Raw genomic sequence first — 14,735 nt, forward strand, 5'->3', positions numbered from 1 at the left:
AGGCAAAGGTCTCATACCAAAGCCGTGGAACCTATAGGTCCCTTTCTATGACACATGAAACTCATAACACATACTTAGATGAACTGGAGGCTCTCCCCATTCAACCCAACACTATATTCATGTGAGACTTTAATTACTCCACTATAAACTTTGAATCAACATGACCCAAAGCATGCAGTCCCAGCAATTCCTGGACTTTGTAAACACAAATAACCTGGACCAGTTAGTTCATCCCTCCTCGTAGGGGTACTTAAATCCTTGATGTGGTCCTAACAAACATGGGAGAATATTGTAACCCTCTTAGTGTAAAGTCCTCACTGAACAGGTCAAACCATAAAGCTGTCTCCTTTATAATAAAAATAAAACCCTGAACTCCAGCTAACCCTGGAACTTTTAGAAATTATTCTAAGGCAAACTTCCTACTATTAAGTGACACCCAAGCAAAATGTTCAGCCTACCAAACCCTTAGAACATCACTGCCTATGAAGAACTCTTCATAGATACTCCATACAATCATGTTAATGGCTGCATAGAAACAGCTCTACCTACCCAGAATAAGTACGGAACAAACTCAGAAAACAAGCCACGCTGGTAGAATCCCAATATCACTATGTTCTCTAACAAAAAGAATAGAATTGTGGCAAAAATCAGGATTTTCTATGCCCAGCAAGGAACAATCCCATTTCAATCTAAACAAGCAACTCAGGGGGCTAATCAAGGCTACCAAAGCCAAATTTGAGGTAAAAGTAGCCACACAGGCCAAGGACAGTCAAAAGGCATTCTTCAGCTATGTCCACATTTTCAAAGGCAATACATAAAAATGTGTCAAACTAATTGTAAATGGGGCAATGTACACTGAGCCAGAAGATATAGCAAATCTACTGACATGCAAATTTAGCTCCAATTTTAAATTCCTCTCTCCCTCAGACACTTCTCATGAAATACTTTCAACTGTAACTCTCCCAACTGTCACTAGGTAACAGGTCTTCAATGTGCTCTCTCCGAAGCCAAGAGATTTGCATCAGTAAGCACTGATAACATCCAAGGATATGTCCTTAACAAATGCAGCATGGCCTAACTGGACCACAAGAACCTTAGCCTCTAGACAAGCTTCATGCCAAGTGAATGGAGGACTGCAACTGTCATTCCTCTGCACAAGGGTGGGGCATCTATGAGTCCAGCAATTTGGTTGATATTATGCTTTCAGTATTATGGTTTTCAAGATTGTGAGAATGGTTCAAGATTATAATAGCAAAGCAATAAGCCCTCTTGCCTGTTATCAAATTGTAAACTAACAATATAAATAAATAAATATAAGTCATATGCAGAATGATTTGTGCCTCACATTGTATTACCAAAGTAAGTCACACTCACTGTGCTTCAAGCTGTATTACCAAACTCATTTATTTTGCAATACACTTACTAAAATTACATTTAAGTAGGTTTACTTCATTTGTGCAATTTTTTTCTCAATATTACTTAACTTACTGTATTCAAAGTGTTTTAGATTTACTGACTTCTCTTCATAATACAGATCAGGACATATTTTCTGTTTAAACTTTGCACTCTCTACTGATATGGTCAAGGATGGAGCTGAAACGGACAAGAATATTGACCCATTTTAAAAGGAGTTAAACACAGTAAGTATTTATTTAAAATGTATTGAAACAATTCATTTTTAAAATGTACTTTTTAAAATAAATAACATCAATATTTATAAGCTGCTGCAGATTATAGGTACTATCACTTAATAAATTATGTGTCTGATCAAGTCTCAGTCTCAGTAGTATAAGGTATGCTTAAAGTTTTGTCCCCACAACAGCAAAAAAATCTAGCTGTCAACATCAAAACTTACAGCATAAGTTGTCAGTGGTATGAATTTATGATTCAGGAAATAAACAAATTAATTAATTTTTAAGAATTTTCAAATGTTAATAAAATCATCATTTTGTAAGCTACCATGTGACATTTCTCCATCTAGCTAATTCACATTGAATTCCATTTATTGTCCTATAATTACTCACACAAACCACAACACAAATGCTAAGTAATGACCTCTTTAATTTTCATATATTTTGCTTTATTTCAGATTTATAAGATAGTGACATAAATGACTGTTGTTACCTGAGTGTTAACTAAAGTGAAATTTGAATTAAGGAATTGTAGATCACTTGAATTCATAGGTTCATGGCAGCAATCGAATGACTGACCTAAGAAATGCAGATATTTTATTTAATTAGTTTATTTGTTCAGTTACTACTACTTTCATACACCACATAAGCAAATCACATCATTGCATTACACTCACATCTTAAGATTCAGCATAATTATTGGAATAAGAAATAATAATAGGTGAGTCTAACTTAGACTATGAAGCACATGGGAACACACTGCCTACGTGTGCTAACTATATTACTAAATACTATCGAACTTGACACAGAATGTAAGATAACATAGGTAAAGCTTTCATTCCATATATGTAAAAAAAAGAGCTACAGTGCTTCTCAATGGGCTGCAGAGATGGTACAGGACAGTGAAATGCAAACACTAAATTACAGCCAGATTCCATAAAATTTGGGGTAATTTCAAAGAGCCCCCACCAATTTGGAATGGTATCTTCATGATAAATCCCAACTCTACCCCTGGTAGGGCATCACATCAATGGCAAAGTATGCCTTACATTTCCCAAAACTATGTGAATATTGTAGATAAGTTAAGTACATGCTGTGCCTTGAAGAGGCAATGAGATTCAGAAAGGTGCTGTCTAAATGAATATCATTATCAGTTCCGAGTACAGCCTGAATAATAATAAACCTATCATGTAGCCATTGAAGTGCTCCAGTACTGGCATATCCACACACTATCACCTATAGCACAGACATGATATCCCCTATAGCATGGACATGATATCATCTATAGCATGGACATGATAGCACCTATAGCACGGATATGATATCACCTATAGCATGGATATGATATCACCTATACCATGGATATGATATCACCTATAGCACAGACATGATATCGCCTATAGCATGGACATGATATGACCTATAGCACGGATATGATATCACCTATAGCACGGATATGATATCACCTATAGCATGGACATGATATGACCTATAGCATGGATATCATATCACCTATAGCACAGCTATGATATCACCTATAGCATGGACATGATACCACCTATAGCACGGATATGATATCACCTATAGCATGGACATGATATCACCTATAGCACAGACATCACAATGAATACATGCCAAGTTAAAATTTGTCATGCATGCATTTTCAAAACTGAAAATACAGTTTTGATATACTGTAGGGCTGCTATGAGTAGTTTCACAGAGAAAGTGTTGTGTCCAGAGAGGACAATTCACAGAAAACGATGGCCATGCACTCTCCTACCTCAGCTATTCACAGCCCGCAGTACAGCTTCACCTATTTATTAAAACTGGTACTGTCAGCATTTGGTATGTGCACCACATAATACCTGCACTACTAGTTGTGCCAAACAGATGACACTATTCTTTTGCATAATAGTGCATAGACTTAACATGGGCAACTCCGGTCTTTGACATTTTATATAGGCATTCTATGCTGCAGTGTAGTAATGTCAGCTTCCATTTCAGAATTTGATGCCAGAAGTCCTCATTAGCCTGGACAGTTTAAAGGCTTCCAGAGACCTCTTTTGACCTTCAGAATGAAGTTATTGCATGGCTTAGTATGCTGCCCAAGTCGAACTCATTTTAAAATCCCAGAGTAAATATGAGTCTGCACGTGAGTAGAGGTATAAGATTAAAGTTACATTTTAGAGATGTTATATATGCTGCACCAAATCACGAAAGTATATTTGTGTGTTATCTTTTATTATTACTTGAATAATATTGCTAAATACTTTGTACCCATATATGCTGACTTTTCATGTTGTACGATTGAATCAGTAACAGTTCCATTTGTTGGGAGGGTGGCCTAATGGTTAAGGTGTTTGCCTTACAAACACAAGGTACAGGGTTTGAATCTCACAGGGGATAATTGGCTAGGCTTAAAATAGCTTGCAAGGGCAGTTAGCCTAGTACTAACCTATGAACCTATTCACAACTATAGATAAATATCACTCGGAAACCTGTTCTTACTAAGGCTTTCTCCAACCCGCTTTATGACCTGACTCTGCCCACCACACCCCACCCCCACACTTCTGTGTGTGTGTGTCTGTGTATCCCTTTACAGACAAAGACTAGCCAATGCTACAGTACAAATTTATTAAAAATGAAAACAAAGGTCACTCGTGTGTGGGTACTCCAGTATCTCTAATCGAAATCGTCCATATACAGGGAGCATGTGCCAGGACAAAATGAAATTCCAGTACATAATTGTTGAGAGTACAGGTATTTAGAAAAAGCCCATAATCTAAATAATTTTATTTCTAAAAACAAAACATATCCATTTCCAAATCATCATTCAAAAAAAGAGACTAAGTTCAGATCAGTCCTTTTATAGGTTTTGTTGGGATAATCATTTTTGTCCTTGTGGACTTCTTCAGATTCTCTTCTTATACCTGAATGTTCTGTTATCATGATGCTACCATGTTACAGAGGGAGAGTAGCACACTGTGAGACAACTCAGTTCCATCTGATTGGACTTTCACCTGCTCAGAATGAAGACATCTGATAGGATGTTAGACACATCCATATTTGCATGGGAATGTGCACAAATACAGCTTGGGAGGTCCATGTGTCCAACTCTTCGAAAACTTAGGTGTTGCTAAACTTTGTTATTGACCAATACTCTATCAATTTAAAGTATGTTTTTTATGCATAAACTAATAATCAATTTTACGTATGTGGCTGTCAGACTGATTTTTTTCAAAATACTTTTCAGATATTTCTTGTGGTCAACAAACATCACTATGTTGTTTTAAGAAATCGCTAGCTGTTAGGCCCTATAATCACGTCAGCTTCAGTTTATTACATCTTGATTATCATTGTCATTTTTCTGTTTTGTTATATTGACAGCTATTCATTATCTAAAATACTTTTAAACTAGCAGAGCAACAAAACAGCAACATCCTTTCTCATTTAATGTAACCTGTTGGTAGGTTCTGTTAACCAAACAGCACTTTAGCTTGCTTGTCTCAAGCTTCCTCAGATCCTGAGTTAAACTATGACTCATGCAGTGTGCAGAAGTATTAACGTGAGCTCACAATACTGCACTGAGTTATTAATAACGTTATTTCAGGCTGTAATAAGGTAGATGATAGTGAAGGAGCAAAAAATATGAGAATGCACCATGAGGCCATAATAAATATGAATTCTAATCAGATTTTTTAGCAGATATTTGAACTTTGATTGCGACTCTCTAGCGGAGTTCCAGAGAAGTGTCTCAAGCAATTGTAAGGAGGATAAAATAATAAAGAAAAACTTCATTAGCAGAATGTCTTTTCCACAGGGCTTGTGCCATCTCAGAATTAGAATATATAATTAGCAGGTGGTATGGGGGTACAGTCCCTCCACAAGGGAGGTGGAGAGGGCTTGCTCCAAACAAAAAATTATGCTTTCTTTGTTTTCTTTTTTCAGGTTTTGCATGTACTGAGAAGTAATTCTCTGTGCACATGTAGTAGTGTGTCAACATGCATTATGTTGATCAATTTGTTTTGATATTATACATGTTGATGAACGTAGTATTCAATGGATTTAAATAGATCCATATATATATATATATATATATATATATATATATATATATATATATATATATATACATATATATATATATATATATATATATATATATATATTATATAAATGGCACTAATGTTGAGGGTCTATGTTACATATTTGAACGCTTAAATGTTGGAATCTCTAAAGGTCGACCTTTAGAGATCGAATATTTAAATGTTCAAATAGTAATAAAAATAAAAGGAAAAAAAAAGAAAAGCGTTTAGGCAGGGGAGCAAGCCCCCTGCATCCCACACCCCTTGCTACTTAAATATACCAACTCTGAGGTCGCACTTCAGTGCACTACAGTGTAGGAATGGAAAAGTTCCCATTCCCTACACTGAAGCACGATCTCGAAGTTGGTATATTTAAATAGCAAGGGGTGTGGGGAGTGCAGGGGGTCTTTATTAATATTCAAACATTTAAATGTTCGATCTCTAAAAGTCGACCTTTAGAGATTCGAACATTTAAGTGTTCGAATATGTAACATAGACCCAATGTTGATGTGCATAATTTCAACATCAAATAATTGGCATTATATATGGTGAAATGCAATGTAGACTACAGAGCTTAATTTGCACCTTGGATTATTTGCTAATCTTAAAATGGCCAAAATGACCCTTCAGGGCAGTTAGCCTAGTATTCGTCTATGGACTTATGAACCTATGTGTTATAATTATCAGTCTTTTCACATGCAAAATGTTTAGAACAAAAGCCAAAAGAAAACATTCTGTTATTCAAGTGGCACCTGAATCAGGCTAATGCAACAGGTGGTAGGCCATACTGTCCCAATTCAGTTACAATTATTATTGTAAAGGCAAGATTTTGTTTTTTACAATACAGTAGTTTCACATAGAAATGGTATTATAACATTCAACATTATTGACTGTTTTAATTGAAATTACAGTAGGCATTTCATCCCATTCAGTATTAAGCAGTATTTATGAGTTCACACCTTGTGCTATAATGCCGCAGTCATTACACTTCAAATAACCATATCAGTTAACCTGAAAGATGCACATTAAAGCCAATTAAAATGTACTATAAAAAATGCAAATTCAGAGTGATGGTTTTGAGATACGTTATATGAAATTAAACTTGTAGAACAGTAAAATGAGTGGGAAAGCAATCTACAAGGCATATTACACATTAACAATGTGAAACTCAGTATATAGCAATGAGCAATCACTGGGCAACGTAGAATCTGAAACACTGAATAGCTAAAAGGATATTAAACATGCATGATATAAATGTAATAAAAATTGTTAACTCTTCATAGCAGTGCAGTACAAGCACGGTGTATATGAAAGGAAAAAAAGGTTGTGACTGTCCTTAAGATTGCAGTGCACTTAGGCTGCATGACATCCAGAAGAATAAAGGCACAGATGTAGAAATTGAATCATTAAAATGTTTAGTTAAACTGAATCTGCATGGAGCTAGAACAGAAAATTCTAATATACAACAATCAACTTATACTGACTATGTAGAATTGTTAAAATAAAGTTAAAAACTATAACATTGCCAGTGTTTCTGTAAACAGTATTAAATAATAGCCATGGTGTGACAACATTGTATCAGATGGAGAGAGGTCAGAGGCTAGGCAGTGATGACTTAAAAGAAATTCTGAGAAGCCCTTTCATCATATATGCATTGCCTGAATTGCAGCTCACAGCTTAGAAGATTTAGATGCAGATATTCTGTTGCTGCACAAAGTTCCACAACTTTTATAAGCAGAGGGAAAAGGCTGCATATAAGTACTGAATAATCAGTCCTCGTTTAACAATGACTTCATCCTTTTTAACTTCTCCAGGAAAGTTGGTTCCAGCATGTACAACCTTCTTCCCAGTCATTCTTATGTTAGCTGGGCAAATAATTACATAGCAGGGGAAGTCACTCATTAGAGCTGGCTACTCAGATATAGTAGATGAAAGAAACCAAATGGAGCTGGGAGTCGTGGAAGATAAGTGCAGATGTCATAGTCATTTTGTACTGGGCTTCTTACACAAACTTTCAAGATCAGTTTTTACATCACACTAATTCTGTCATGTTTCCTTAAGACAGATGGCTTCCACTTTAAGCAGAAGAGTGAATGCACCAAGGATCAAAATCCCTGAACTGCAGTTGCTGAAACAAAAGCATGAAATAATGTGTTTTTGTAGGGACGAAAGTGATCCCACACCCCCAAACTCATATATATATATATATATATATATATATATATATATATGTATACCAACTCCACCGTTACACCATCTCAAAGAAGGAGGAATCTTCCCCAAAAGGGAGTCAGTTATGGCACAACTTTCTGACAATGATTTCCTATGGTTGACTCTGCTCATCGATGAGTTCAGCCTCAGGCAATTGAAGTTCAAGTGTTCAATATGCATACACCAATAGGTTACACAGACCTGCATCTGCATCGCCATGGAGAGCCTTAGGACTGAGTTTGTACAAGCCTTAGAGCACCCTGGATAATATACTGCCTTAACTCAGTCCTGCACTGAGATCCCCGTTCTCATTATTTTTTCCTTTTCCTCCAGGTTTTAGCTCGCATACTCTTTGACAGAATACATACATTATTGGCAGGGAATATAAAGCCACTTAGTGATTTGCTATGCATTTGAAGTCAGTTCTTTCAATTATTATTTAACATTTTTTTCAATTAATATATACAGATGTTTTACCAGCATTTGCATGGTTTAGTATATAACATTATTGTTTAATGTTTTTCCTTAAGAGTGAACATTCTTTTCAAAGTGTGAAAGTCTTTATAAAAAGCTATAGGATGTTGATGAAACTTGCACTTATACCCAGCCTGGATGGGTCAGATGAAGTCAATGCCTGAAGATGTCTGCTACGACTAAAACAAAGCATGTTACTTAAAAATGGTGCTTTCCTTCAGAAATAAGTACTCTTTGATTGATCAGCTCAAGATCTTTGGCTATAAAAATAATTCACATAACATGCAATGCCCACAACTGATTACTGCTTTTACACATAGCCCTTGAAGGGTTAAATATAGAAGGCTTTGCCTGCAAGTCACAAATGTAAATATTGGACAGATGCTATTTGCCAGTTTATAGTTTCCTCTATTACTTTTCACTGACTGTGATCCAAATACTTACAATGTAACTATGAGATCGTTAGTGGGTCCCCCTTGGGTTCACCTTTAGAGGGTAAGAATATGCGTTTCTTTCTCTACTGCTCTAACCCTGTGCAGGGGACATTGGTGGTTCTAAAATTTCATACAGCTTTGTTGTTGGTCAATTGTCATTGATGAGCCAGGTATTCATGGAGATTGGTATAAATGACAAACAGTGGAACCAACAAGTATTCTCTGTGTACTTAGATTTCTATTCATAGTTTCATAGGTAAGTACTACAGAGCACTAAATGATTAGCCAATAATCCATACTCAAAATTTCTCTGCAGACTCAGGAATGATCATACATACTGTATAAAAGATAGAACAGGGGAGAATCTGAGTCTGCCCATTCAATTTTCTAAGTTTACTCTGATGGTGGCAACGGCGCTTCTCTGCTTAACATTTACTGAAAATTTGTTTCATTGCTGGGGAATATGTTGAGAAATGATTCTATCATGTCAAATTGTGCTATTTAACCATTCATGAAGGTTTATTTCTTTTAACCATGTATTTTGGAAGCCATTTGTTCTGGGAAAGAGTAGGAGCTCAAAGATGGTCAGATCTTTCATATCTCAACAGGGTAGATTTAGATCTCAACAGAGGTGTCTATAAAAAACTGAGTACAGAAAGAGAGAGAGAGAGAGAGAGAGAGAGATAGATGGCTGCCAGTCTCTCCTAATAACTAAGATTGTTGAGGCCACTGATCTTTTTAGTTATGAATTTCTGATGTCTCTCAAGTTGAGTGACATATTTAGACAAACACATGCCGGGGAGGGGACGTTAGATTCAGTAATGGTCTGATGAGATACAAGTGAAGGGGAACTAAGAATTATTTGGAATTAAATAGAAATCTGATGAGCTTTCTAAACTACTGTTGCAACATGATGGTTAAAGGATAAGGAATTATTAACAAGACTGCCTACTTCTCTTTCAACAGTGTTTGATTGGAAAAGTATGTCACCTATATGGTGGGAAAAGGTTTTGTTTACCAAAATGAGCCGTACTACAATTTTTCACATTAAATGTGAAACCATTTGCCTTGTACCAGCTATTAACATGATCTAACCCATGTTGAAGCATTTGCGACTCAAAGAAAGATTGAATAATAACACACAATTTACATCTGTCTACAAACTTAGATAAACTTAGGCCAGGAGTATTGGCCTTAAGGTCTAAGAAACAAATGTCAGATGGGTGATTGCCCATCAGTGAGTCCTGTGCTGCACCAGTGGTATCCTCCTGATCTGTTCAGAAGTGACTAACCACATTCGCTATCGTCTCTCTTTCAATAAATAGCATCATGGTAGAACAAGTAAACCACACAAAATTATTGATTGTCATAGCAGATGACCAGTTGAAATTCGACTGCCATATACCAAACACAGTTAAACAAATCATCAAAAATAGGTGCATTTTACAGAGTAAACCTATATCACTGACATAACCAGAAGATGTATAGCCCTAGTTTCTTGCTGCCATATCTCCTCATGCTGCCCCAATCTTTGACAAACTTCAGGTCTCACAACTGTCCATACTTGAGCAATGTTATAATGAAAGAGCCAATTTTTAGTGATGTATAACAGCAGCACACACCACTGCCAAGCCCTCAAAGAATTAAACTGGTTAGAAATACAATATCACTTGGCTCTTCCTCAGTTAACTACAATACACAGATTTCTCTATCAGCTAGAAAATTGCACAGCCCTCAACAACTTAATAGAACATTAGTCCCCCAAGAAAATCTTAATATCCAAAGAAAATGTACCAGTCATTATAACCAAATCATCTCATGCTGCAGATTAATAAGGTCTGAGATAATTCCATAGCTTTGTATATGAGGCTAGTGACACTAGTGTGCCTTTAATTACCAGTATCTTTAGACAGGCCACCCTTGTGCAATGGCATTACAATGGCTGTTTTCCAGGCTTCATGAATATAACCAGTAGATAATCAGGCAACTTGGTACATTATTGGGGCCAACAGATGTGGTGCTCTTAGCTTTTGAGAGGTCTGACAGGGTCTATTCCACATAATTAAAAGGAGTGTCTATGACTGTGAAATATGTGGAATGGCAATAACTGTGGGTAGAGCAAACTTTGCACTAAATTTGTCTGCTGGGATATTAGCTATTTCTTTTGAGCCAAACAGGACAGTATTATTGTGGACTAGCTCTGAACATTATTAGAGGTTATTTTTTTTTAACTTCTTGATAGAATCAAAGAATGATTTGTAGTTATTCTGGTTTTAGTGGCTGTTTTAAGTTCATACTCAGCTATGAGTTTCCACATGGTTCCCTTAAGCTCTTTACTTGTTTGCTTAAGTGTGCTTTTTAGGTAGTTATAATGAGATCTCATATAAGCATTAAGTAATTTCTTCCTCCTCTTCTTATATAATATATTCTTCTTATATAATGTATTCTTATATAATATATTTACACAAGCCTTCCAGCATTAGGATTTGATTTTAAATTTCTCACTATATTTGGAGCTGGCAGGGACTACCTTAGCAATACAACTATTTAAGGGGAAGTAGAAGTCAGAGGCGAAGACAGTGATTTTTAGCAATGGAATTCATCGGGTGATGATTATTGTGGAATTAACACAGGTCATCAAGTAGCTGAAGAAGGTCTGAATTTTAACAGTCTCACAGCACAGGTATTCACAAGGAAAATGCCACCAGCAAGGTTAATGATTTATGCTTTGAATAAATAAGGGAGGGTGATATATATGGAGGTGTTCAAGAAGTGGCCATATTTGTGAGGACAAGATAAACAGTAGCAGGGTCCCCAGTAGGATGGTTAACTATTTGCAAAAGAGAGTTGGCATTTATAATATCAAGAAATTGCTGGGAAGTCTGACCAATGGCAATGTACATCAGCCAGTTTATTGATGAATAGCTGAAGTCTCCCAACAGAAAGGAGTTTGATTTAATGGAGATAAAGTTATCATGCTCAGAAGAAGACACTGAGGGTGTTCTACAGTTATTGAAGAATTGGTAATTAGTTGGAGGCAGAGGGATTTATAGAAACATGAGTTTAATGCTGGTGCTCTGAGGAATCTGTCATGAGGAGATGATATCCTTGGCAGACACTGACACCCCAATACTCAGCAGACTCGTAGATATGACAGGCACTAACCAGGGATAGAGGGAGTGTTTTCATTGTTTTGAAACCATATCTCTGTAATTAGAAATATCTGATGTGTTCACATTACAGCAGAGTCACACGTTCAGCCATTTTTTTATGTTAAGACTCCTGGCATTGAGTAGAGAAACTTTACTCTGTTCCAAATTAGAATTGTCTAGGTTAGAATATCCAGCAGATGGATGCTGCTTATAAAAGGCACCATGGGGATGGACAAGGCTTTAGCAGGAATGCAAAAACATGAATAAAAGAAGTGCAGATCTTCCTGGCAAAGCAGGAAGGCTTGCCAGGCATCTTGGTCCAAGCTGACACATCCCAGACACTCTAGTATGCCAATTATTTTGTCTTTGAAACATGGCATCATTCTCATCCCTCAAGAACTGACATTCCTGCTCCAGACACATGCATAGCATGCTCAGTCATATCTTTTTGCATGCCTCTCTTTGCACAATGTCTAAAGTCATGCAATACCATATGAAGTACTGTCAGTTCATAGTCATATTTCTCAGGATGGAGAGAAGCTGCATGCTAGCTTAAGAAAGACAGCTGTTACCCTATTCTAATTGAGCCTGAATAGGGTAATGTTTATATGTCTGACATGAGACTCACCATTACTAAAACATTATTGAGGGAGATGTGGTCTCAGTGCGTCTTAATAGCTTGGGGTCTGCATCCTTGTGACTTGTTGAGGTAGGTGAACTGGCTGTGGGTTGATAGGGTGAAGATGGATGTGATACTATGTGAACTATTAGCTGATGTTTCTTAGTTTTTAGCTCAGGGGTGGGCTTAGGCAGTCTTCTCTGAACAGCCTCAGTATGGGTTGGTTTAGTGGAGATGTTCTATGTTGTGTGTAATCATACTGTACTTATTGAATATGTTCTAAGGTGAGAAGGTAGCCTTCAAGTTCATGAAATACTTAGACCTTTTGCATATTGAATCGTGAGGTAGGTAGCAGGTAAGACTTGTTGGCAAGCATGAGGCACTTGCTACACTGTGTTTTCAGGCTGGTTACAGACGGGGCAAAACCTGACTGAGAGTCTATGTTGACCAGTTTTATGGCATGACAAAATAGGATAGTTTAATAACTTACTCCCAATATAAAACAGAATGGCGATATGGGATTGCACTAGAACAAAGGTGATAATATGGGATATGGCTAACTGATACAAGAATATGAGCTACAGCTGCTGTAGCATTTACAAGTGCAAAAAAGGGGGTGAAAGTAAAAGTGACAGGCATATATAGAAACAATAGGCTACTCAGTAAAAAGTGGAAAAATTAAAACATATATCTTTATCCACTGGAGTGGGATAATGTGGTCTCTATCTAATAATTAAAAACAATGAGTGAAAGGCAGCCTAACCCAGTGGATCCACATAAATGTATGCATATGTAGAAGAGCATAGTTGAGTGTCATGGTAGGAATACTTTATATTATAATGTAAATTAAGTGTTCTTTACAATTTTGCAGTTTATGCTGCATGACAGAAAACAATCCATCTTACCTACATGCAGAGCAACATATAAATTGCTGTACCATTCATGTAAAGAATTCCATGAGCTTCATGCTCATAAAAACAAAGTACCAATATTTTGGCATTTCTGTTTTCCTACCCAAGGAACAGACATGCAGCATTGTGTATTTTCTATCACCCAAGGAACAGACATGCAGCATTGTGTATTTTCTATCACCCAAGGAACAGACATGCGGCATTGTGTATTTTCTATCACCCAAGGAACAGACATGCGGCATTGTGTATTTTCTATCACCCAAGGAACAGACATGCAACATTGTGTATTTTCTATCACCCAAGGAACAGACATGCAGCATTGTGTATTTTCTATCAGATGTGTACTGTTTGGAAGTCTTGTGTCCAAGTCACTGTAATTGTTGGATTTGCTGTCGCACTCCAAGATCTCATATGCCTCTTACCTTTCTGGGAGGGCCTTTTACTCTGTGATGATATTTTGATAACTGTCTATATAACTTTATAAGTGAAGAAAACCCAGCAAACAGAGGATACAATTCCACCTTGGTTCAGACAAATCACAAATGTAAGCAGCAAAAAACCAACAAGGACCAAGACAGCTAAAGCCATAAATTTAATTGTAAAGCATAAAAGATAAGCACTTTCGGACAATCCCTCATCAGATTAAAGAACAAAGTATAGACGCAATCGAACAGAACTGGCAGAAGCTCATTGGATAGCAGATTTAAAAGCTGATAAACCCCCAGGGTTGAATGGATATCTTCCCCTAAAACTCATTTTGAGAGAATGCAAGCTTAGGCACTGAAATGGTTAACTTGCTATAAGCAAGAGCTCTAAAAAACAGGAAAGAGGTGTAGTGCAGCTTTGAGTCTGTGATTGGTCAAGTGCTACTTACAGTTAAACACACTTTGTTCTTTAATCTGATGAAGGAATTGAAGAGATAGGTATGTATCCCAGAGACTACCCCATCTATGAAACAGGCTCCCCATCCATGTGAAGCAGATTTCCTCCCTAACCCAATTCAAGTGCAACTTGGACAGTTGGATGGGAAACCGGAAATTCATCCCTGGTTTGGCAGGTATGTCTCGAATGCAAACAGGTAACCTGTAAATGGTTCATCTCCCAGACCCATGCTTACACTTATCAAGGGTATCAGAACTTGTCAGAGATTTGTGATGCATGGCTAGGCTTAAAAAGACCCTTGTGGTCCTTAGTATAGTAAATACCTATGAACCTATG

At 36.8% G+C, this 14,735-nt stretch overlaps 1 protein-coding gene across 1 annotated transcript in view; it reads right to left on the minus strand.

Annotated features, from left to right (window-relative positions):
* The window catches only part of LOC122810706 (fibrillin-1-like), a 532,858-nt gene that overhangs the window by 225,078 nt on the left and 293,045 nt on the right, over positions 1–14,735 (minus strand). Inside the window, exon 25 of the mRNA XM_044082270.1 lies at positions 2,125–2,210. Coding sequence (XP_043938205.1) covers positions 2,125–2,210 — 86 coding nt within the window. The remainder of the gene's footprint in view (positions 1–2,124; positions 2,211–14,735) is intronic.

This window comes from Protopterus annectens, chromosome 9.part0, assembly GCF_019279795.1.
Source record: "Protopterus annectens isolate FY-2018-M chromosome 9.part0, PAN1.0, whole genome shotgun sequence".
NCBI classification, from domain to species: domain Eukaryota; kingdom Metazoa; phylum Chordata; order Ceratodontiformes; family Protopteridae; genus Protopterus; species Protopterus annectens.